At 36.6% G+C, this 25,158-nt stretch overlaps 3 protein-coding genes across 3 annotated transcripts; 2 read left to right on the top strand and 1 right to left on the bottom strand.

Annotated features, from left to right (window-relative positions):
- Positions 1 to 429: 429 nt before the first annotated feature.
- On the bottom strand, positions 430 to 2,933 carry CBG17518 (the record flags this gene model as incomplete). Its single annotated transcript, XM_002644008.2, has 5 exons — positions 430 to 539; positions 1,832 to 1,931; positions 2,525 to 2,618; positions 2,670 to 2,737; positions 2,787 to 2,933. 5 exons carry the CDS (start codon positions 2,931 to 2,933, stop codon positions 430 to 432), a joined length of 519 nt encoding a protein of 172 aa, XP_002644054.2.
- A 2,661-nt stretch (positions 2,934 to 5,594) lies between these two features.
- CBG17517 lies at positions 5,595 to 7,786 on the top strand (the record flags this gene model as incomplete). The annotated part of the gene is made up of 8 exons (XM_045239203.1): positions 5,595 to 5,684; positions 6,232 to 6,341; positions 6,398 to 6,524; positions 6,577 to 6,683; positions 6,733 to 6,810; positions 6,858 to 7,053; positions 7,566 to 7,665; positions 7,710 to 7,786. The coding sequence occupies 8 exons, from the start codon at positions 5,595 to 5,597 to the stop codon at positions 7,784 to 7,786; spliced, it is 885 nt and encodes a 294-aa protein (XP_045096227.1).
- A 1,888-nt stretch (positions 7,787 to 9,674) lies between these two features.
- On the top strand, positions 9,675 to 16,927 carry Cbr-egl-15 (the record flags this gene model as incomplete). Its single annotated transcript, XM_002644006.1, is given in 20 exon segments — positions 9,675 to 9,756; positions 9,804 to 9,865; positions 9,937 to 10,098; positions 11,031 to 11,100; positions 11,180 to 11,527; positions 11,550 to 11,750; positions 11,831 to 12,063; positions 12,114 to 12,353; positions 12,563 to 12,724; positions 12,768 to 12,875; positions 12,920 to 13,341; positions 13,393 to 13,468; positions 13,852 to 14,142; positions 14,425 to 14,681; positions 14,701 to 14,784; positions 14,996 to 15,380; positions 15,596 to 15,776; positions 16,111 to 16,195; positions 16,740 to 16,826; positions 16,885 to 16,927. 20 exon segments carry the CDS (start codon positions 9,675 to 9,677, stop codon positions 16,925 to 16,927), a joined length of 3,579 nt encoding a protein of 1,192 aa, XP_002644052.1.
- Between the last annotated feature and the right edge of the window lie 8,231 nt (positions 16,928 to 25,158).

Genomic DNA, 25,158 nt, shown 5'->3' with positions numbered 1-25,158 from the left:
AGTTTGAGGGATACGTAAAGTTTATATACGAGCCTTTGACTAACGAGTGATTTCGAAAGCTTCCGGTATGATTAATCGGATAGAATCAAAAACAAAAAAACCATGAAAATGAAGAAAACTAACTTCACGGGTAGACAACTCAACCCAAAGTGTCGAAATGAGAAAAAACGACAAAAACTGATGATATTACACCATAAAAGAAAGACAAAGCGACCTCTAGCCCCCCGTCAACCGTTTCATGGTCACTTTTCAACAAGCGCTTTTTTTTTGTAGGTCAGATCGAGAAATCAACTTTTTGTCTTTGTATGGTAAGTTGGAAAATATTCGTTAAACACAAAAGTCAAAAATGGAAAGTATATCTGGATTTCAAAGAGTGAATGCGTTTATTCAGGCAAGAGTAAAACGGGAATGGATGGTGATCGAAAATTGTCAACTTTTTTGAACGCTCTGTCGCAGAATCGATTTCAAATTAGTGGTTGGGGCAATTGACATGGTCACGTCTTCCTTTGCAATGAGAGCGATTACTTTTCGTTCGGCACCTGGAATTTTAGAGTTTTGAAGTTCTCTAGAAAATTCTGTTGAATTTCTGATTCAGAGTATAAGAATTTCCATTAGAAAATCCTTGAAAATATGTCTTAAAGCTTTAAAATTGAGTACTTTGATTTGAGTAATATAGAAATTTATAAAAATTCATCAAATTAAATTACTTCTAGTTTCCGTATTTTTTTCTGAAAAGCAAGCCCTAGCGGGTCTCTTGAGCTCAATTATCTTGGTTCCTTCGAGAGATATCAAAAATATATCGCTCACTGGAACCTAGATAATTGAGTTCAAAGTAGGCGTATAGGGCGGCAGGGATGTTTGGAACCAGATAGGAATTCAGTAAATGCAGATCGGACTTTTTTCAAATTTTTTTTTGGAATCTGAGTTTTTTGGACTACGGTATGTCGAAGACCGCAGGCAAAACTTTTGTTTACAGGTGTCGAGCAGAAATACTTTTGATATGGTTTCCGTTTTCGAAATTGTTTTGTCCATTTTTTACTAATTTTTGGCATTTTTGTGATGAAGTAACTGGATTTCTTTGTACTTTAAAATTTGAAGATTCCGAAATTTTTAAATTCTGAGAATCGGAACCTTCTAAAATTTTGAATTTTTACGTTTTAAAAAATCAGAGTATTCCACACATACGAAATTGAAAAAAGGATACCGTAAAACCTCTAATAGAACGACACCCGGATCGTCCACTTTGAGCCTATATATCTCACTTCTTTTGAAAGATATCAAAAAGTGGTTAACTAGTAAAATGTTTATCAGGATATCAGCAACATTTAACTAGTTAGCCACTTTTTGATATCTTTCAAATGAAGTGAGATATATAGGCTCAAAGTGGACGATCCGAGTGTCGTTCTATTAGAGGTTTTACGGTAATTCGATATTCCGAAACATTTCAAAAAGGCCATTTCGAACATCCCTGCTTATGTGTGCATGTTGAGCTTAATTATCTTGGTTCCTATGAGAAATATCGCAATTCTGTCAGCTGATAGAAGATTGGTGATATTATGATAAATAAATTATCAGTTAACAACTTTCTTATGTCTTTAACAGGAACCGAGAAAAAATGGCTTAAAATTAGAAATTAGGGGCCGTTTTAGTACAGGTTTTGCGGTACGTTAATCCGTAATTTTTGAATACGTTCCAGGTTTTAATCAATCGGTCGTCTTCAGTTCCTTATTATCAATATTTTCCTAGCCAACAGTAAGACCTTTTTAACAAGCCGAACGATAGGTGAAAAACGCAACACCTTCTCCCTTCCCACTTCTCCCCACCCTCTTACCCAAATCACACTCAAACGCATCTCTCGCACTGCTTGCACACGTCGTCTTGTAGATCACCACAATCTTATCTGTTTTTGGCGGACCTGGATCACGAACAATCTGTAAAAAATGAGAACATTCCATTCGTGAAGCTTGATAATTTTGTATCGGTCCCCCAAAAAGTTCAACAACTAAGTACGTCACTACTCGTCAAAGAACGACTGAACATAATTTTTTCCTCAAAAAAATTGTACGATGTTCACTTTTTTCGGGTTCATTTTTTTTGTTAAAGGTGGGGAGTCATGAAAAAATAATGTTCTCGAAATTCTGTTTAAATACGCCCCTCGAGGAGTTGAACTTGCCGAGGCGAGTATTGAAGGTGCGGCGCCGCTACCGACTGAGCCATGCGGGCGAAACTGGAGCGGGCGCCTGATTGCATACATAAAGGCGAGGACGACCGCTGTACGCAGAGTGACATTAAGCGTTGTACACCGTTACGGTAGAATGCATACTGTGGCCCCAAAAATCCCCCGTAAAATCTCCTGTCCCCCCACCTTTAAACATCGCAACGGTTCACGGATTTTTTTTTGTCTGTTCGTTAGTTCAAATTGCCCTCTCGACCACACCCTGCATTCCAAAGAGTAGACTAGTTCTGAAGATAATTGGAAATGAATTTCCAAAAAAAAAGTTTTTCATGATTCATAATTTTCTACCTGTAATCGTTGCGCATTTCCCGGTTCGAGAAGAGTGTAGACTGGTGAAACGCGGAACAACTCGTTATCGCTGCACTTGATTTTCACGGCGATTCTAAAATGTACTTTTTTTTATTGAAATGTACTAATTGTGGAAGTGAATCACCTGTGACTACTTCCGTTGACCATCATGTGTCTTGATGCGCCTCCCATTGCAGTTGGAAAATAGGCAATCTGAAATGAGAAAAATTGCTCGGAATTTTTTTTCTGGAGGTGCTGGTACCTTTGGTGTGATGAACAAATTATGATCGTCAAAGTCATAAAGCATATCAGCCAGTTTTAAAGAGCTGGACGACTTCTTGCAGTCTGAAAATAAAAAATATTTTTGAATTTCTCCCATTAAATTGGAGGATGGCATGAGATAACTCATAATATTATTACGATGAGCCGCCAGATGGTTCCACGATATTGGAAAAAAAATTATTTTTTTTCTGAGGGATGCTGTCAACAAGAAGAAAAGAAGAAAATTGGGCTTCTGGAGCTGAATGGAAATAACAAGGGAAAGAGATAACCTATACGAGCCAACCAAGCCAAATGAGATTCTAGATGGACGATTTCCGGCGAGGACTCCGGAAGTCTGACTTCTTCATAACTCTTCCGGGGGCACAAAAGATTCATCTGTTTCAAAACTTGACATCTTGTCGCACGATGTTTTTGAGTTTTAAGTTTCTTGGGTTTTTTAAAGACAAACGCGTCGGAAAAAAGAAGAAAACACATAACACGACAGCGAGAGGAAGAAAAAACAACAAAATCTTGAAAATGGGCCCCATGCAACGCCGCGGCGTCTCTAAATAAAGAATATTAAATGGTGCCGAATATTATTCCCTTAGGGATGGGTGGTGTGGGGTGGAAAAGTTGACAAATTCCAACAGAAAATGTCTCCAAATGGTCGTGACGCTTTTACCCGATTCTTTTCATTGAGAGTGGAAAAACAGAGTCCGTCAGTTTCTCTCTATCTTTTTTTGTTGGGGCATTCGGATGATGCATATGAGAGAGAAAGAGAGAGGAAGATGCTGAGGACACAGTAGGACACAAAACAATAGAGCTGACAAAAACACACGTTTCGTAGAAGAAGATAAAGCAGGGAGAGGGTGGAATTCTTGGGAAGGGGTTCCTGAATTTTTAATTCTGGCTCTTTCCAAAGAATCCAAATTCGAAGGTGGTGTGGTCGTTGCAAAAAACAATATTTGGGAAAGCAGGGACGAAAAGGTCAGACTAATTAGATAAAGTGTCACATTGCATCACAAACACACAAGACAATCAAATTTGATTTTTTTTTCATTGATATTAGATGTTTTCTTCCTTTTTTGTTTCTATAGGTAAATTTGATTATTTTTTATGTTCTATGCGTCATCGTTGCTCCAAGGACTTTCATAATTTTTTGAACAGAACTGCAAACATGAACATCAACGTAGACTGCATACAGTACCAGTCAATAAAACGAAAAATGTGTTTTTTGGTTAATTGTTGACCATATTACCATTTTTAGGAGTCTCGAGCATGGCTGTCAAGTTTCCAATTTCTATGAAAATCTTGGAAGGTGTAAAACAGACATAAATTGAATATTTTGTATCTTTAAAAATTTAGAATTTTAAAAAATTTCCTAGTTTTCCTGTTATTTGCCAATTTCTGAAGAATAGTTAGTTTTTGTACTGCAAACGTGAAAAAAAGCAGCATTTTTCAAAAATTCGTTAATACCGTAAGACCTTCCAGGGGATCTCCAGGGGACCCTTCTATTACAGGGGCACTCCAATAAGAGAACCTTTTCGTTTTGCATTTATGAAAATCTGTCAATTTCACCACAGTTAAGGAAGTGTTTTAAAAAAAAGTGTTTCAGCGAATTTTCATTTTGAAATTCCCGGAATATTTCTTACTAATTTCCTACTATTTTATTTCAATTTTTTGAAATTCGTCAATTTCAAAACACATTTTGAAGGGGGCCCTTCTATTAGAGGGGCCCTACTATTTTTCAAGCCCCTCTCAAAGGTCCCTTCTATTGGAGGGGTCGTTCTGTTGAAGGGGCCTTTTTAATACGGGTTTTACGGTAGCTGAACATTCCAGGGATTCCAAAAAATATATGAAAGCAAAATTTTCGATCTAGGTATGTTTCATGCCCTCCATAATTTTCAGAGTGATCGGAAACCTGAGAGTCGAGCTCTAAACTCTTGAAAATAGTCAAACCAATTTATTGGCCGCTACTGTAACTGCAAACATCAACATCACCTCTGCCTACTGTAGATAGGTTTTGATCGGCAGAACTTTTTTCTGTTTCTCCCCCTCCTTTGCCCTATCGCCTCTCTCCACCCATTCAAAGGAGAAACCATCATCCATAAATCATATCGACTGTCGGGTTGCCTCCAGATCATGCGATATCTGTGTGTGTCCAACGTAACCCTTGGTTGCATTGGATACCAACTGTCCAGGCATTTTTCTTCACCGTAAAAACCGTCTCTTTATCTCTCAGAATTTACAATTATTCTCCATTTATTCACTTTCCGTTTCACCCGAGGATGTGGTATAAAAGGGACGAGGAGGGGTTCCACCATATCATCATTACTTGGTGGGGTCTCTTCTCAATTACCTTAACTACTGAAAAAAAAATCAACAAATTGATATGAGAGAAATTGTCTCTTTTCAATTGTCGGTCGTTTGTGTGTGTTTCTCCCAAACCTTCCATTCTCTTTTTTATCGAATTTCGATTTTTTTTTCTTTCTAAAAAAGAATGTCACCTATACATAACTAGGTTTTCGTTTAACCAATTCCAAAATGTAAACTTTCCCATATAGATCAAATGATAAAACCAATGATTGATTGATACTGTTTTCTTTATTTTTCGTGACTGACCAGCATATTTTATCAATTGAGAAAGATCAGAAGTGTGATCAATCATCTTTTTTTACCCGACAGCAAAAATTCCTCATTCTTTTTTGTTTCCGTTTTTCCTACTTATTCTTGTTCGTCGGTTCATGTCTTGCACTTTGCCCCTTTCTCATAAATTTTAAATTAATTCATGGGTTATAACTCTTCAGCTATGGGTACCATGATAGCCATCAATGATGGACCACCGCTGCCTTTTCTGCGGCGACAATCAAAGATGTATAATTTTCGACGGATGTTTGAGGTATCGTAATTTAAATACTACTCTAAATTAGATTGTTATATCAGTTCCAGTCAATAAGATTCAGAAAAACGAATTTTTCAGTCTATTTTCGGTCATTTTTATCATTTTCAGGAATTTTTAGCTCCTCTTTCAAATTTCATACTAATTTGAAAATTCAGAAAGGTGTAAAATAGACTCAGACTGAAATTTTTGTGTTTACAGAATTTTTCGAAAAATTCTACTGTTTCATCTATATGCCGATATTTGAAAATTACTTATTTTTTCACGTTTTCAGTACAAAACAAGCTAGAAATGGGGGTCTTTCACAAATTGGTGAATAACTTAAAAACTAGGGAATTTCAATAAATTGTGTATATGCCAAATTTCCAATCTAGGTTTGTTTTACACCCTCTCAAAATTTCAAAGTGGTCGGAGTTTTGACAGCAGAGTTCCAAGCTCCCACAAATGGTTAAATTGGCCGAAAATTGACTGAAAACCTTTATTTCAAATATTTTATTGACCGGCACTGTTTGTAGATTGATTTTACCATCTAAAAATTGATTTTCAGAGCATAATCAGTTCTCCACCAGAGACCGAGTTCATCTATCATGACGAGGAGCCACCACAAGAAGCTGCTGCTCCGAATCGAAGGAATACTAGATCAGGAGTTTTCGGAGAGTTATAAATGTACCTCATTCTATTTTTTTTCTGTATTTTCGCTTTTCATATTCTAGGGAAGTATCAGGAGAACGCGAAAAATATTTGGTATTGGAGATGCTCCTGATATCGAAACCCCGCCTCAAAATGCACGTGACTATCATATTCAGCGATTTAATCGCAACGAATCTTTCCGGCTGGTCAGTATATTTTATTTTTTTCTCATGTTCAGATTTCAAAATTTTCTATATTTCAGTGCCGTATAAACACTAAAACTTATCAAATTCTAAAACTCCCATCAGAAGATAAAATCTTCACAACTATAAAACAAATTATCCCATCTGGTACCTGCCCATTAATTAAGTGAGTCATTTTTCCATAAAAATATAATTTCCAATGTTCGAATATTCAGACTTTTCCCAAGAGAGGAAAAACCGAAAGACAAAGCGTCTAAAAGAGGGAAGTTGTCCAGTTTTGAAAGAAAAAGAAGGTAAATACTCTGAAATTATCATATTTTTCATAAATTCAAATTTTCAGATACCACCAAACGTTTGGAGTAGACCATCATGCCAAAGAGCAGCTATTCTGTCCTCTCCAAGCATCTCAAGTTGAGCTTGCGTTTAAGACTCAAATCAAAGCCGACATCGTGATTAAGATTCAGGCGCCAAACGGAGAATGTAGTGGATATATTTATCCGAATAATTTAGACTTTACTAGTTTTACACCAACGAATGTGAGTTTTTATTGAAATATGTGGTTGAAAAATAAATTTTAAAAATTTTTAAATTGAATGAACAAATTGCAATTTGAGCTGAATTTTCTCAATTTTTATGAGAGATAACAAAAATCTGTCAACTGATAAAATCTTTAGCATAATATCACCAATATTTTATCAGTTGACAAAATTTTGATAACTTTCACGGTAATTGAGATAATTGAACTGAACGTGGACGGTTTGGGTTAGATTCTATTATTACAGCAAAGACGGTAGTAGGAAAGGACAAAAATTTAATTTTGAATATTCTGGATATTCAAAGAATTGAAAACAGGAAAATATTATTACTAAATATCGTCAAACACACCTGAAAGTTCTGAAATATCTCAAAAATGATAAGATAATACAAAAAAAATTATGAAATATTCTGAAAACATAATTTTTTGAAAATAGTTATCAGTTAAATCAATCAATCAGTTATCAGCCAATTTTTCAAAAAATCTCAAAAAAATCAATTTATATTTCTTAAGATTGGATGTGGTCACGGAAAATGGCTAATTCATGTCGCCGTACGACGAGGATGCAAATTTCATCACGGCCAAACACGTCAACTAAATCTTGTTGGACAAGGTAACTTTTTTTACAAATGCCTGGAAACTTTCCAAAACTTTCAGGAATTCTATTCTTTGAAGTAAATATGGTCGGTGATGTAAAAGATTGCGGGAGGCTGTGGCTGGATTGTCTCAACTAAACTTGAACATTTTTCCCAATGCTTGTAGGCTTTATTGTATCTCAAATTTCTAATTTTTTGCTTAGTATTTTCAAGTAGTGACTTCTTTGCTTTAAATGAAAAATGAAGTGATTTGCCGGCGACCATTCTCCAATTCGTTATTGTTTTTCACCTCCTTCACACTGTGACTGTTGGTGTTCTCCGTTCGTCGGAGAATCCTTGTGCGCGCGTGATATATGATACCGGTCCGCCGAGAAAGTTGTATGGTTGTACCACTGAGCGGTACCTTCCTGACTTACTAGTATTATATTCTTAACAAATAATTTTTCAATGAAGAATAGATCATATGCTGTTGGTCACCTGTGCAATTATCGTTTTTCAAAGACGAATGGGTCTCTGATGACTCATTCAAATCAACTAACAACCAACGCAAGAAAAGTGCGCGAAACCGTTAGATTGGAAATTAAATTAATTTCGGATTCTAAACATGTCGCCTACGATTATCTCCTCTTCTATCAACTGCTGTGTTTTCCGCCAATGACTGTTTGCTTCCTTCTTCCCCGCTGTTTTCAGCGTTATATGTCCATTTTGTCTTTTTCTCTTCTTCTTCTCCCTTTTCCTTTTTCTTTCTGATTTTCTCCCAACTGATTTTCTCCAACTTTCTGATTGTGGCTAGATTCCAATGTATCTAGATGGACACATACCAAATCTCTCCCCCAGGTAGGGAAGGATATGGAGGAAGGGAAGGAAAAAAAACGAGAGATGCCCCCTGACGGTCACCCTCACGCTCATGATTACGTCTTTCTTTTCCCTTGCGTTTCTTTTATCAGTCGGTGTTTTATGGTATTTTCTAAGAAGAAGTAAACTGGTTTGACAATTTTCAAATTGGAGTTTACTCCTAACCACCTTGGGTAACCTCCTTGAGTAAATGATGTGACAGTTTAGGATTTATTGCCTTGACAATCATCCTGAGATAGCAATCTTTCAGGAGAACCCAGATCACACCCTGAATTTAGAATGCACTTTGCCGTCTACACCAGCACCGCCTTCTGCTAACGTTGCCAATTTTTGTTTTTCGTTTTTTTCGAAAATTGGATATCTCTCTCCACTCTATTTATCAGAAGGAATGCGTTTATTATCTCATCATCTCAAATATATAAATTTTCTCGGCCAATTAGAAATGATCTATTTCCTACTATCGCGAAAAAAAGAGAGATGATGAACCCGTTCTGTTCCAGCAGCATGCCTGTCGCAGACTATGATTTATAACACTTCCCAAACGTTAACACTTTTCTTCGCTATTTTTCTAAGAGCTTCAGAACTATTTTTGAGTTTACTACAAAAACCCTATTATCGAATAATAAAAATTCCCTGACTTTCCGGAAACAATGAACCCTCCCAACATGTGCACCACATCCGGAACTCGGGTCTGCCAGATGTGCAAAATTCAAAAATTTGTTGTTTCAATATCGAGTCCACCTCCAACATCTGGACGCTCATCTTTCGCCAAACTCCTCAATTTGAGGCTCGTTCCGTTTTCTCTTTTACTGCTCCGCTTCGTTTTTTTGCTCTCCTATCCGAACGACATATGCGCCAATTGACTCTCTAATTATAATTGGCGTCCTTTTTCTTTTCTATTTTTTCTTATTATGAGTGCTTTTGAACTTGTCTTCGGCGCCGCGCGGACGAATTTGTTTCATATGGTGGGGTTTGGAGCCCCTGTAATTTATAACCTGGCTTGCCGTACAGCACACGAACCAGCACCCATAAATCTCTGTTCCAATCCCTTTGTATACCTCTTCTACCATGTAAATTTTGTCTTTTTTCTCTTCCTTTTGGAATCTTTGTTCTTTTTTACTCCACACACTTTTTAAAGCACGGTTTCAGAACCTCGAATGCTACTCTGAACATGAAATTGCTCTATTCCATACTGATAAGCCTGATAGCAATAACCCATTGCTCACTGCATGGGTTGACCAGTCATTATCGAGGTAATTTTTTTTTAAGTGGACTTTATCCTTTATATCACCTTTCTCAGAAAACATCCCACGGTTCAAACATGTCGCAAATGAGAGAAACGAGGTTTATCTCGGCGATGAGGTGAGAGTTTTTCGCCTTTCATGTTATATCGGCGTTTTTGTCGGCTGATTGAAACAAAAAACATTTCACAGGTCAAACTTGATTGCCAAATTGCCGCATCAAAGATACCAGCGAAGGTTGAGTGGTATCGGAACGATAAATTGATGAAGGAGGAAAAGTTGAATGTGCAGAGAATTCGGAAGGAACACAATCGCATGTTGCTCACGATAAGGCTTATTGATGTATCGGACCAGGTGAATTTGTATAGCATTGGAGCAGAGTAGGAAACAAGTGTTTGAAAACCATTGTCCTTTCAGGACATAGAAAACTGTTTGAAAAACTTTCATTATGCAGATACCGTTCACTAAAATATAAAAAAAGATTCTCACTTGATTTTCGGCATTTTTTATCTTTTTTTCGGAATCTGGAGCACTGTATTCAGTTTACGATCAGTTTTAGAATTTTGAAGGATTTAATACACAACTGGACTGTGAAATTTGCATTCAAATAATTTTTTGAAAATTGTTAGTTTTCAGCTATTTCCCGATTTCTGAGAAGACGCACGTTTTTTTCCATATTTTCAGTACAAAAACGAACCAAAAAGACGTGTCTTTCAGAAGTGTGCGGATAACTTGAAAACCAGAAATTTTCAAAAAATTCTGTAAATGCAAAGTTATCAATCTAGGTATTCATCTTTCAAAACTTACGAAGTGATCGGAAACTTGACAGGCGAGTTCCAATGGCCAAAAGTTGATTGAGGAATATGTTTGGGTATATCTTATTGGCCGGTAATGTATTTCTTCTCTATAGTTTCAGAAATCCGAGTTTAGAAATTTTAAACAATTCCGATCAACTTATTTTTTTTTCAATATTGATTCGAAATTATCAAGAATATGCTCAAATTTCAAAATTAACTTTCGAAAAATTAAAATGTCTGAAAAATCTGTCAAAAATGTTTTATTCGAAACCTGCAAGAGCTGGAATTTGATCAATTCTTTTAGAAATCTACCTTTTTCATTTAACAAAAACCCTATTTCAAACACCATCTTTGAGCTTAATCATATTGATTCCTGTGAAAGATATAAAAACTTTGTCAACTGATAAGTCATGTATCATAATACTGCCGATATATTATCAAATTATTATTCTACAGTAATCCTATCATTGCTAACTCCTAAACTTCCAGGGTCTGTGGTCTTGCCGAGTGCACAATGCTTATGGTCAGATCACCAGAAACTTCACTGTTGAAGTCATCGGTAAGCTTTTTTTTCTTGAATTTCTTGTTATGGTTTTGCGGTTTTTGCTCGATTCCCTTCTGCATGGCGTGGTTTTCAGATTTTTGTGATTATTTCCTTATTCCCGAAATCCCACACAATCGAATCCCCATGGAATGTGTTTGCTTGTGGCGCTACAATAAGGAGCCAAAACGTCCGGACATTGATTTCCGAGCAGCAACAGCAGAGAACTGTCAGAAGTATGCGGATCGAATGATTAATCGTGCACGTCGACCTTTCGCAAAAATGCCATGTTTGGGAGATCATTGTGAAGATTTCAATTTAGCGCCGGTTCTTGATTTTGAGTTGGAGAATACCACTGTGAAGCATGTTGTGTTAAAGCCAGACAGACGAAGCAAGACAATGCCATCATCGCAAGAAGCGTCCGAAGAATCTTCTGAAAATTTAAGTAAGCATCCTTTTTCTTTCAGATCCATTGAAACTGTTCGATTGGCTCACTGAGCATCGCGTCTATGACGTGAGCCACTTGCTGCCAAAACTTCTGCCGCCTGCGGAAATGCGTAGAGTGAAGAGCCAGTTGGTCGGATGGGAGAAGATGAATAATGTGCAGAAAATTGCTAGAGCAAGGCAGATTTTGAGATTAAGACAGCTAAATCAAAAGAAGACGAAGGGTAGGAAAGCGAAGGGGTTTTTAAAAAAAAATTATTTTTGATCTACCAATTGTTGATCTATCCACCACTAATTTTTTCAGAGACAATTTTTATCGATGCACAAAAAGAAGAAGAGGAAGAAGAAGAAGACGAATACCACGTCAGCCAACCAGTGTCTCCTGATGCAGAGCTCAAAGAGCTCAATGTCACTGTCGATGAGCCACCATATTTTGACTCGCACGACAATGTTGTTTTGTTCAATGAGACACAGGCCCTTCCGTCTGGACGAACTCTGAAACTCAATTGCAGAGCTAAAGGACATCCTGAACCAGAGGTAAGGAAAATAATTTTTGAAAACAGTGGAAAATTACAGTAAGAATTCAGATCTTTTGGTTCAAAAATGGTGTTCAAATTGACAAAACCAGCGCCAGAGCCGGCGGTTATGAATACAAGTTCAAACGATGGTCTATGGAAGTGGAAGATGCGATGGTCGCAGATTCTGGAGATTATCATTGTGAAGCGCATAATTTTGTGGGGATGACAAGGAAATTTTTCCATGTGTTGATTGTGAATCGGATGAGACGTCCGCCGATCATTGTTCCAAATATTTTAGAAAATGCGCATGTGAGTCGGAACAATTTTTTCTTTCAAAATTTTTTTCTTTGTAATACCTAAATTCGGAACTTTGCATTTACAGATTATTTCCAAAAATTCTAGATTTTCTGTTATTTTTCGATTTCTGAAAGGCACCCTTTTTGGTCCCATTTTTGTGAATTTCCTGCGTCCGTTCTCGAAGATTTTGAAGGCCTGCTCCAATAAAAACCCATTTTCAGGTCAACGTCAATGACACCGCCACATTCAACTGCAAGGTTGTCTCCGACCTCCATCCCCATATCATGTGGGTCCGTGTAAACAAAATCAACGGATCCTTCAGCTACTACAACAATTCCGCAGAAGAATTCCTCTTCAATTACACCGAGATGGAAACTGTAGAAGTGAATTTATACCCTTGAACTGTATAATTATGACATTTTCCAGAAAGCACATGTTCATCATATTGGCGATGAATCAACTTTGACTATTACAAACGTTTCTATCGAGGACCAAGGAACGTATGCGTGCTTGAGTGGAAATTCGTTGGGAATGGTACTGAAATTATTTAATTGTTTTATCACGTGACCAAATTTCAGAGTATGGCAAACGCGACGTTGACTGTAAATGAATTCAAAGCAATTCACTTGTTAACTGGAGACGAACCGAGAGTCAGCAGATGGACAGCGTTAGATATCATCTTTATCACATTGCTATCACTACTGGCAGTTTGTGCGGCGTCGTTTGTGTTTCTTCTACTGTTTTGCAAGGAGACTCTTCAAGAAAAGGGATTTTTTGAAGACACTGTTGGTCTAGTGGCAAGGAAAAAACGAGTGGTGATTAGCAAACGAACAGAGGGAGATGAGAATGGTGGTCCCACACAATACTCGATTCAAATTATTGAGACACCAATGACAAAAAAAGAAGCAGCAAAACGGAAAAAGAGGTCGAACTCGGAAAGTGCACTTCTTTCGGATTATGAAGTTGATTGTGATCCAACGTTCGAAATAGAGAGATCCAAGTGAGCATAATAATGTTTCAAAATGTAAAAACTACAATTACATTTTTCCAGCTTAACCCTGGACAGTATGCTTGGAGAAGGCGCGTTCGGAGAAGTTTGGAAAGCAAAGCTGAAGCGTGATGGCACTGTAAGGATATTTTGACCTTGTCCGTGAGAAATAGTCATCTTTCAAGTTCTGGAAAAGTAGTCTAAAACTTTATACTTTTTCAATTAGCGTGACACTCTAATGGAAAGCCATTTAAACCGTCAACTTCAAGCCTATATATCCCGGCTTATGTAGAAGATATCAAAACGCGGTCGACTAAAAAATTGTTTATCATAATATCACCAACATTTTATCAGTTGACTAGTTTTTGATATCTTCTGTAGACATCAAGATAATTGAGCTCAAAGTTGAAGATTTGAGTCTGCTTCTATTGAAGGAAATAGGGTATTTTCTACTGGAAAAAGAAGTAAAAATAAGATTTTTTGTCCGGTACTGTAAAAAACCTCTAACCAATTTTTTTCCAGGAACTCGATGTTGCCGTGAAAAAGCTCAAAATCTCGGCACACGAAAAAGAGCTGATTGATTTGGTTAGCGAGATGGAGACGTTCAAAATAATCGGACAACACGAAAACGTTCTCCGACTTATTGGATGCAGTACTGGTCAGGGACCACTGTACGTAGTTGTTGAATTGTGCAAACATGGAAACCTTCGCGACTTTCTGAGAGCACATCGTCCGAAGGAGGACAAAGTGAAAAAGTCGAGCCAGGAGCTGGCAGATTATTTGGAGCCAAGGAAAAATGAAATCGCTGATGTTGTGAGTATATTGTTGCTTCTCTGATGAATATCCCTTCAAATTTTTGAGCAAAACATTGTTAATTTCACATGTCTCGAAAACACTGAGAATTTCAACATTATAATCTTTGGTTTGTATAGGTGCAATGAAAAAAGAGTTCCTAAATATTAAATCAGCTTTCAAAATAAGAAACAGCTGAATTTTGCAACTTTTTTTGCTGATGTTACAACATTTGTTTTTTTTTTCGTTAAACATGAATTAACTTCCTCCCTCACATTCACAAATAAAACTCCCCAAAAAAAGCTTGATCTTCACGGAAAACATAATTTGTTCAGGAGCTCATCCCAAACCTCACACAACGTCATCTTGTGCAATTTGCGTGGCAGTGGCGACCGGCATGAACTTCTTGGCCGAAAAGAAGATTATTCATCGAGATTTGGCGGCGAGAAACGTGCTCGTCAGCGAGGGTCATATCATGAAGATTTCGGATTTTGGACTGTCGAGAGATGTGAACACTGGGAATTATTACAAGTTTGTTGTGTAAGCAAGAAACGAGTAAAGTGAGTGAGAATATTTCAGAAAACGTGGTACCGGAAGATTGCCAATCAAATGGATGGCTGTGGAATCATTAGATTCTAATGTTTACACAATTGAAAGCGATGTGTAAGTAATACATACAATACTAGTCAATTGGATGTGCAATAACGTATTTTCAAAATTGATTTTTATCATTTTAAGGAACCTAAATTTCAGCTGTCCAGTTTTCAATCACTTTGAAAATTTTGGAGGATGTAAAGAATGTCCAGTTTATCTCAGCTTCTTGTTGATCTTTGAAAGAAACTTTTTTGAATAATTTTATCCTAACCCTTTACAGCTGGTCTTACGGAGTTCTCCTATGGGAAATCATGACACTCGGAGGAACTCCGTATCCCACAATCGCGATGCACAATCTTTATGAATACCTTCAAAATGGATACAGAATGGAATCACCCCATCTATGCCCCCAGGAAGTGTATCAACTGATGCAAGCGTGTTGGCAGACCAAGCTTGAAGATCGACCATCGTTTAAAATGATTGTGGACTATCTAGATTGGATGTTAACAATGACCAATGAGACTATTACTGCGTCACAGGAGTTTAATGAGCAATTTTTTTCGGATAGATCGACTGGATCGGGACCAACATCTCCGATGGATATTTTCAAGAAGAATAGAAGACATCGACCATTATCAGCTCCTGTGAACCTTCCATCTGTCATAGTAAATCTTTTTTCTAGCTTTGTTTTGCTTTTTCGTGACCTGCTAAGCACCTTATTTTCAAAATTCCAGCCCATGCACACTATCTGTGACGAATACGACACTGACTTCCCTGTCATCCCAAAACGTCCGGACCTTGGAACCGACAACCCGCTAGCCGACCACATCATCACTCCGGACACCTCTCAACGTATCCCATCCAACAACAATAGTCTCAGCAAACCAGACCTTCTCAAATTTTAGTGCTCATCGCCAACGCGCCAAACGGAAACGGGTATGTTCGCCAAGATAGACTTGTCCGTACCATCAGCGGTGTCGCCAACCAATCACTCGATTCGGCACTCGGTTCTCCAGCGTGGCCGCCTTACCTCGAACGTTCCTCTAACAAAGCTTCTCTAGGTTCGTTTTTCAGTTTCTCTTACCCCCTCTAATTTTCAGTTTTAAAAGAAGACTGAAGTGCCAAATTGAGGACAAACGCTTTTAAAAATATCAGTTTTTAGGTCATGATGCTGATGATGACCAGAGAAATCGATACTATTTTTGAAATATTTGATTTTACTGCTTTTACGTCCAATGTGTGGTAATACTATATTCGTGTTTGTCCTTTGGTCCTTTGTTCTATGTTCGGCATTAAGGGGTAAAACCACATTCACAGATCCGTCAGGTGTCCCTATTAACATGGCACTCAAGCATTTCTACAATTTTTTTTTAATTAAAAAAAAGAAATTTTCAGATCCAACCCACCATTATTATAACACCAACACCTCAAAAGTTCAATACCTCCACTTCACTTTCGACGAAAAAGATTCGATGACCAGGTGCTCTAAAAGTTTACAGTACTTTTTTAAATAAAATTTATTTATTTCAACGAAGGGAAGAAAACCACTAACACTGGTCAATAAGAAAAGCAAAAAACGTATTTTGCAGTTGATTTTTGGCTATTTTGACTATCTTCAGAGGTTCAGAGGTTGACTGTCAATTTTCTGATCATTTTGTAAATTTTCGAGAGTTTAAAACAGATCTAGATCGAAAATTTTGCGTTTGAAGAATTTTTTTATTCCTAGTTCTTCAGTTATTTGTCGATTTCTGAAAAAAACCTTTTTTGTATTGAAAATGTGCATAAACAGATGTCTTTCGGCAGATAGCGGAAAAAATAGGAGTTTTCTGAAAATTCAGTAAATGCGATATTTGCAATCTCTATTTTACATCTTCCAAAGTTTTCAGAGTCGTCGGAAACTTGAGAGCCGAGTTCCAGACTTCTGAAAACGGTCAAAATTAACTAAATTTTTTAGGTTTATCTCATTGACCGGTACTCTATGATAAAAAAGATATGATAATTTTCAACCTCTATTTCATTTCCAGATCTAGAGACTCAGCCATATTTGAGGATGCATACCACCTTATCCAATCGCACCCGCTCTATTCAAAAATCACATTTAAAAAGAACACGTAAGTATTTTTGACTCTCGGAATTTTCGAAACTTGGAGCAAATGTCTCTTGTTCCAGGACGCCTCGCAACTCTTTGCCGACAAAAGAAACCATTGTCTAAACTTTTCAACATTTTCTCTCTCCGAATTTTTTTTGTTTTTCTTTTTTCTTCGTGTCCTTTTTGTTTCTTGCTACTTAGTCGTTCTGACCAGATTTTGTGCTTTACTTTCGTCTTCTTTCCTTTCACCCCTCGCCCTTCCCGTCTCAGTTATTATTATCGCTTTCCACTCATTTTTTTTCTTCTCGTTCGATTTGAAACACAAATTTGCTTAATATTTTGTGTTTTTTTTTTCTTGAAAACTTGCCATATATGTATTTTTTATTGTCGCACGGGATCAATAAAAATCCATGCTATTAGAAATGTAGTTTTCAATGTGGATTACTGTAGAAATCGCAAAGTTTCAAGTTATCGAAGTTCGCCGGAAACAATTATTGGTGGAACTCTGTTTCTGAATCTGATAAGGTAAGAGAGAATGCTTCTAAAACCATATATAATCATATTTAATATACTGAAAATCATATTTTTCCCATAGAATTCGCAAAGCTCACCGGGTGAAATTCGATTTCCACTCACTGTATTTTCCTGATAGATGCCGAACCCGAACCGTTAACTTTGAGCTCAATTATCACGGTTCCTGTAAAAGATATCAAAAATCTGTCAATTGATAAAACATTGGTGACGTTATGAAAAATAGTTTATTAGTTGAAAAATTTTTGATATCTATTGAAGAAACCGAGCTAGAAGTGCTACGGTAGTATTATATTTGGATTTTTTGAAATTTTTTTTCGAAAAAAGATCTAGTTTAATACTTTTCTTATAAAGTGTTAGAAGCTTACAATCGAAAATTCAATTTGAAATCATCCGACTTATGAGCATCACGACAACACTATTGGGCCTCACTCGTACCTAGAGTAATCTTCGTAAGCCATCAACCCGAAGTACTAATTTTTTATTACCGCTGTTTTTTGATTGGAGTTCAAGAGTTGAGTTGTCAGAGCACGTGAAAGTTTTTTATTTTTCATACTTCCTCTGAGTAAAAATTTTCAGACACATTCATGGCTGAAAGTTGTGTTGTTTTTTTTGTTCACTTTCAATGAAGCTCAGAAGGCTACCGTACTTCCTCTAATAGAAGTATACTCAAATCTTCAACATTGAGCTCATTTATCTCGATTCCTGTCAAAGATATCAAAAACTTTTCAACTGATAAAATGTTGGTGATATTATGATGAACAATTTCACAATTAATCATTTTCAGACGACTTTCACGGGAATCGAGATAGTTGAGCTCTGAGCTGACGGTTCGGGTGGACTTTTATGGAAGGAATTACGGTATACTGATTGCCTGAGTTCGAAAAATTCAGTTTTCTTTATTTCTCAGCTTGAAAAAATGTTCAAAATGTAGTACTCGTCAAGGAGGGCACATTCCAAAGAAAAGACATATTACGCATATGGCCGGAGGCCCATGTACTCGTTCTCTTCCTCTTTGACACAAAAATAACACATACATAAGCGTCTTGTGAGGACGGAAGAGCTTCTCTCATAAAAAAGAATAACGGGACCGGCCGGGTGGCGGGGGTAGGGATTTGAATGAATGCACCGCCCTAATTCAAATCGCCATACTGTCCCTCTGCCCCGTCCATCATGTCTAAGTGATTGACCCGGAGGATTGGAGGAGAGAGGAATAGGAGAAGACAACCCCAAACACCTCCAAATCCTTTCATTGTCTTGTTTTTTGTTAGTGTTTTTACTGTTCACTCCTCAATTGCCTACCTCTTCTAACCACCAAAATTCTTAATTAAGTGACAGAACTGGTTCTAGTTACAACATTTGATTTTCATATGTTTCGAATTTCTGAGGTCGACCCTTATTTTTTGAGGTCTCCAGCCCTTCTCAGTTTCCTTGCGCATTTATTAACTATTTATTTGCTATAGGATCCTTTTTTGTCTCAATTTTTGTTTCCAAAGAATGTCAAAACCTTTTTTCTCTCGCTTGGACTCTCCCTGAAAATTTCAAAAACGAAAAGAAAAGACGAGTCAACCAACCGCGGCTCATCCAGAACCAACCAACACCACCACTCCAAACCACTTGCTCTTTTTTTTCGGGTTTCCATATGTAAACGAGCAGTGTCTCAACTCTTTCCATCTCCAGTTTCGAATATCTATCTCAATCTCATTCATCCATCCCCATACCCTCCCGTCGTCCCCACGCCCGTCGTCTTCTTTAGCCCTGCACACAATATAATACACTGCCAAACCCCAGATGTGTTGGTCCCTGGTAGATAGATAGAGAATAGTGGGGTGGGCCATTGCTAATAACTCTCTCGCAACGTCATTTTCTATGCGACAAGAGAGAGAGAGGCCAAACAGTGCATGGGGTCACCACTTCCCCATGAGAACGAATTCCGGGGTCTTGTGTGCCGAGGACCATTACGCATACACACACACACAGACTGTTCACCTGTTATGGTCCTCTTCTATATTCTTAGCATTCGGAGTTTATCGATTTTTTTTCTTGATTTTTATTTTTTGTTGCTAATTTGTCTTTTAAAATATTCTTTGAATCGGTTTCTTTGAATGCGCGTTGCGACCCAAAATTCAAAAGCGGGCGGGGCTCAGGTCCTGTAGTTCATCAGTTCACAATTTTTTCATATCTTTGACAGGAAACGAGAAAAATTAACTCAAAGTTGAAAACTAGGGGGTCCTTCTATTACAGGTTTTACAGTATACAACGTAACGTAACCCAAAAACCAAATTTTTTATTGCAAATGAATAGTTTCTACCTAGAAACCCAAGCTGATAGTTCTTTGCTAAAATTTATGTCCTTTTCAATAATTCGAATTTTCCACCTGTTCCTGTTCCCTTCCAAAACAAGAAACTAATTATAAACTGACGATAAACCTGCGACTGATACCAACCTAATCTCATCAACTTTGTTTGATTGACAGAATTCCTTTTAAAATGATCTTTGTGAAACCTCGAACCAAAAAACCTGATTTTTCAACTCTAAGCAGGTGCCATAATTGTTTAGTACTTTTTGGAAGTTGTACACAATTAAAAACAAGAATCAATGAGCAACATTCTAGATTTTGCTGGAAATTCTTTAAAAATTATATTTAGAAAGCTCCGGAACCCGCATCCTTCCTGTTTTCAATCCGAATTTCCCACTTACACCTTTCTTCCACTTGTTCGCTGTATTGTTATAAAAGTAGGTCAAAGATTTATGCTACTAGGAGCAATTATTTGTTATATTGACACTAGAGCTGCCGTTAGAATAATGACACCCTCACCGGTCTGGGCTAGCTTTTTTGGCTTCTCAAAACAAAACAAGAAATGCTCGGCGATTTTCTTGATTGTTATTTTTTAGTGTGTATATATGCACAAATGCATTTAATAATCGGTGACTATGAAACTGCTGTTACACGCTTGAATAGTTTTATCTGGGAGGTATAAACTTGTTTTCGAATATTAAAGCTTCCTGAATTTATTCGAATAGTTTTAGATGACGTTGAGTCAAGTAACCTCAACATATTGTGAATCAGGTTTTGATGGGGCTTTCAGGATAGGTTAAGAATCTTATTTAGACCCTTCTGAAATATTTTGTATTTGCTCGCCAGTTTCAGTAAAATTATATCAGTTTCAGTACCAAAAACAGCTATTTTCGACGATTTTCTAAACTTCTAAGACGTTTTAAAAAATTTTTGTTGCGTTGTTCTTGTGATTTCATTAATTGTCATATTTCAGACATTTTTTCAAATGGTATTTTTATTTTCGAATTGCGAACGATTTTCCAAATTTATTCGGAAATTGAAAAATAAACTTTTGCAGAAAATGTCTGAATTATGAAGTTCCATTAGTTTTTAACAACAAATGTCTTGCTCCAAAACCACCTAGAAGTTGAGAAAAACAAAATTTAAATTTCATATTTCTGACAAAAAATAAAATTTGTAAAAATCCAAGTGGAAAATTCGAAAAAAAAATGTTTTTGAGAAAATGTCTGAAATAGGAAATTTCGTTGAATTCTAATTTTAGCTCAACGAATCTCTTCCTTTGAATCGCCCAAGAAACTCAAAAATTGTAAAAATTGCTATTTTTGCACTTAAACGCCATTTTTAGTACTAAAACTTATATAACTCGGCTGAAACTAGCGATTTCCGGATTACAAAATTTTCAGAAAAAAACTAGACACGCTTGTCTTCACGAATTCTGAAAATTTCATCACGGTTTGTGGTCCGCTTATTAACTGGAAGGTGTGAACTTCTAAAATTTCAAATTCCTCTCTTTCTGGACACTTGATGTTTTTTAGACATCTTTGAAACAGGATAACCTCATTTATCTCCAACTGTAATAAAAAACTACGAACCGCCTCGCATTAAAATGTTGCGTTCTTCTTATTTTCCTTCTAATTGAATGGCTATCTAGGTTAGAAACAGACCAACAAAAAAACAAGGTCACCACTTTTTGAAATGAAATAATCCTCTCCTCAACGGTTTTTGATCATACCTCAAAAAAAATATTAAAGAGGCGAAAAAAGAAATATATTCATATGAAAAAAATAAGGCAGGAGGCTACTATGATGATGAAGACACATCCAGCGTGTTGATACTACTAAGAGCCCTCTACTTTTTTATTCATCATCTACTGTTTTGTCCCTCTCTCTCTTTTTTTAGAGCTCTACTCATTTTTTCATCCGTTTTCATCTTTTTTTCTCATTTTGTCGTTTCATATAAAAGCTCAAATTTAGTTAGGCCTAGAAGAGACCTTGTTAGCTTAATCATTAGTATTCCTGTCACATAAAAGGCTACCGAAAATGCGTAACAGTATATAAAGACCTCTTTTTGGGCAAACATAGTTTTTGTTGGGTGCGGCTGATCTGACTTGTCACCTCTTATCGTCACCTAATTCATTTTGATTCTTTCAATTTTTGGTTTCAAATAATTCCTGCCCTCTCCTCGTCTTCACTTATTCATCAGTCAAAACCCACCTGGTGCATCCTGAAGTGTAATCGTGGTGTCTTCACACTGTTGAGTTGTTGAGAATACCTTTTGATTTGTTGCCTAAGACGATTCGGAGTAGATGTTGGAGGGATTGGATGAGGGAGAAGGCGAGTAGGAGGACAACAAACATGTCTCTTCCTCCCGTTTTGTGTCCCCAAAACTTCCAAAAGTCACCTCTTTTCGTTTTTTTTTTGGTTGCCCGTTTTTTCATCATTCACCCGCTAGTCTCACCTATAGTCGTCGCTTCCACATTAGCCAAAATCTTACACACATCCCCATGTTCATCCCTTTCATTTTTTTCTTTTTAATTTCTTTTTTAGTTGGAACAAATCGCTTCTTCTTTGAAATCTCTCCAAAGTTTACATCCATTTTTCCGTCTAAAACCTAGATAAGCAAAAATGGCGCTTCCTCATTTCTATAGAAACTTTTGATGCCAAATGCACTAAAGAAAAAAACCTAACTCTTCATTCTGCTCCATGCATTTTTTAGCAACCATACTTTTCTAGAGTTCCTTCATTGCAAATTCCTAAGTTCTCCACTTTTTTGAGTTGCTCTAAAAGTTTTCATACAGACGTGAAAGAGTCACAGAATCCATTTCTTTCATAGTCTCTGATCTAATCCAGTTGTCGGAATGGAGTTCACTTAGTCTCGTTTAGTCATTTTTTTTTAATATTTTGTCTTGAATTTTGATCGCTTCTGGATGTCTTAGAGTTTTTGATTCAGTTTTTGATGAGACTTCAAAACTTCAAAGTGTCCAGAGTGTACCAATTTAATATTCCTAGTAGGCTTGAAATAACATGAAACTGGCCTGAAAGACCTAAAATTGACTTGGAAAGCCCGAAATCGGTCTGATAGGCCTGAATGCCAGAAATTTTGAGGGCAGAAAGTTTTGAGGATTTGGATCGTTTGGCCTAAAATGCGTCTAATCTATTTTTGGAGATTATAAATTTTTTGGATGCATCCATACGCATAAGTCAGTGAATTCTCAAAGGGCATGAGCACTTTTCTGGATCAATCTTTTTAGTGTTCTGTGCTCTTTGTTGAATTTAAAACGCTCAATTTTTCTGATATATCAAATTCAAATATACTACTAAAAACCCTTTAAAGATTCTTATGTTTCTGGAATCTTTTCATCCTTAAAATTAACTTTTGAAAAATTTTTAAAATTTTCAAAATTGTTGTTTTTTTTCAAATTGCTACCTGAACGATCCTAAAACAAAAAAATTTCAAGCTCACGTTTTGTTAATGATTGAAAAATTTTGAGAACGAAAAATGATTTTAGTACTGTATTAAGTACCATTTACAAATATCTTTAACCGATGAGTTCCCAAAATTTGAATTTTCGAAAGCAAATTTTCCAACGTACCTTCCACATCTGCAATCAACCAGCTTTGTATTCTGCTGTCAAACAACCATCTATAATTAGCCCATGTCGCTCTCTTCCAAATCCATCCTGCTCCAATCTAAACCTGGCTCTTTCCGGCCTCTCCATTTTATATCTTTCTACTCCTTTTGCCTCCCAAAACAGGCAAAGCTACGAAATTTGCTGTTGGGGGTTTCCAACGGAAATATTGCAGCAGTTCTAGAGAGAGGAGGCGCTGCTCTCAACACAAGCTCGTTCTCAAGTGATATCTAATTCTGTTATTGCTATACATGCCCCCACCATTTTGTCCGGGAGACGAGCAATGTCGTTTTCAGAATTTTATCTGACAGCGACGGCTACTGGTGAGCCACCTCGTCTTCTCACTATATATTATATTCAGCTAGCTAACAGCTAAAACCATTCAAACAACTCCACTTATTCCTCTATTCTGATCCCATATGGTCCGTAAAGATCTTAGCTTTATTCTGAAAAAGCTTTTCTACATATTTTTGTCGTTGCTCGTTTTTATATTTTGTTCTGGCTGTCAATAATACGCATAATTGAATTCTGCGTCAAAACAGAAATGGGTATGGTAGGGTAAGAAGAAATGCCGAAGGAAAAGCTTTTTTTTCCTTCGAATTTGTCGATGACTCTCTCTCTCTTCTCTCTTATTCGGCGCTTGAAAAAATACTGAAAAAAATTCTGCCTTTCAATTAGTTATGTGTGCCTGGCTTGGAAGCTCTTTTTTATACAAATGAGCGCATCATTGCTCTCTTGTCGCTATTTTTTGTGCCCATCCAATTTACTAAACGATGTCATCAGCTTGTTCCCGAAAAAATTGTTTTAATCGGTTTTTTTAGGAGAACGAGCCGAAAAGTACAGTACCGGAGCTGCGAACAAGCGGCTTGCTGGATTTGATAGTCAAAACCGTCGACTAGTTATCTATTATTGGTAAGTTGAAAAAATGAAAAAAAACAAAAAAATTCTGAAAAATGAACAGTTTTCAAAATATGGGATTTTAAGGTTTTTTGAGATTTCACGATTTCTAGGTTCTGTAAGATTTCACGGTTTTTAGGGTTTATTAGGATTTAACAATTTTTGAGTACTTTATGGGTTATAACGATTTTCAGGTTTTGTGATATTTCAGGATTTTTAGGTTTTTGGAATTTCTCAATTTAATTTTTTTAGATTTCACGGTTTTCTGAATTTCCCGAATTCCCCGATTCTAAAATTTTTTGGGTATCTAACAATTTTTAGATTTTTATAGATTACACGGTTTTCAGATTTTTGTGATTTTACGATTTTTAGGGTTTTGGCTTTTTCCGATTTTCAGGTTTTTTGAGATTTAACCATTTCTAAGTTTCCTTGAGCAGTCAGGGACGTTAGGTCTCTGGGTGTCAACGATTCACAGGTTTTTTGAAGATTTCATGATTTTATAGATTTCTTGCAAGTTCATAACTTTTCTAGCATTACTTAAATTCATAGTAACTTAATATTTTGATTAAACAGGGTTGTGACTTTTTTCACTAAATTTTCCTCTGAAACTTGATACGAATCTTAACTTTCTCTACTGTGAGAATAAAAAACGCTCTATTGGTCCTTGAAGAATTGGGCCTTATTGCTTAAGTGAAATCTAAGCTTTCATATATGAAGCCAATGAGTGTAAACAATTATTTCTCAAGAATTTCTTTATTTTTTGGGCCCGTGAGCCGCTTTTTTTCATTTTTATGACCGAATCTTACAAATGAGCTCAAAATAATGATGAATCTTTATCAAACCAAATCCAAAAATCTTCAGACAATGTTCCGACCTCCAGTGATACCACGGCCTCCTCTGCACCATGTGGATCAATTAAAAGCAATGCAAGCAATGGGAAAATCAGGGTTAGTTTATTTTCAAACAGTTGTTTTCTATTTTTATTCAAAAAAAAACGAT

This window comes from Caenorhabditis briggsae (genome assembly GCF_000004555.2).
Source record: "Caenorhabditis briggsae complete genome, chrX, whole genome shotgun sequence".
Taxonomy (NCBI): Eukaryota; Metazoa; Nematoda; class Chromadorea; order Rhabditida; family Rhabditidae; genus Caenorhabditis; species Caenorhabditis briggsae.
The sequence above is the reverse complement of the archived record's forward strand: the minus strand, read 5'-3'. Positions and strand labels throughout refer to the sequence as shown.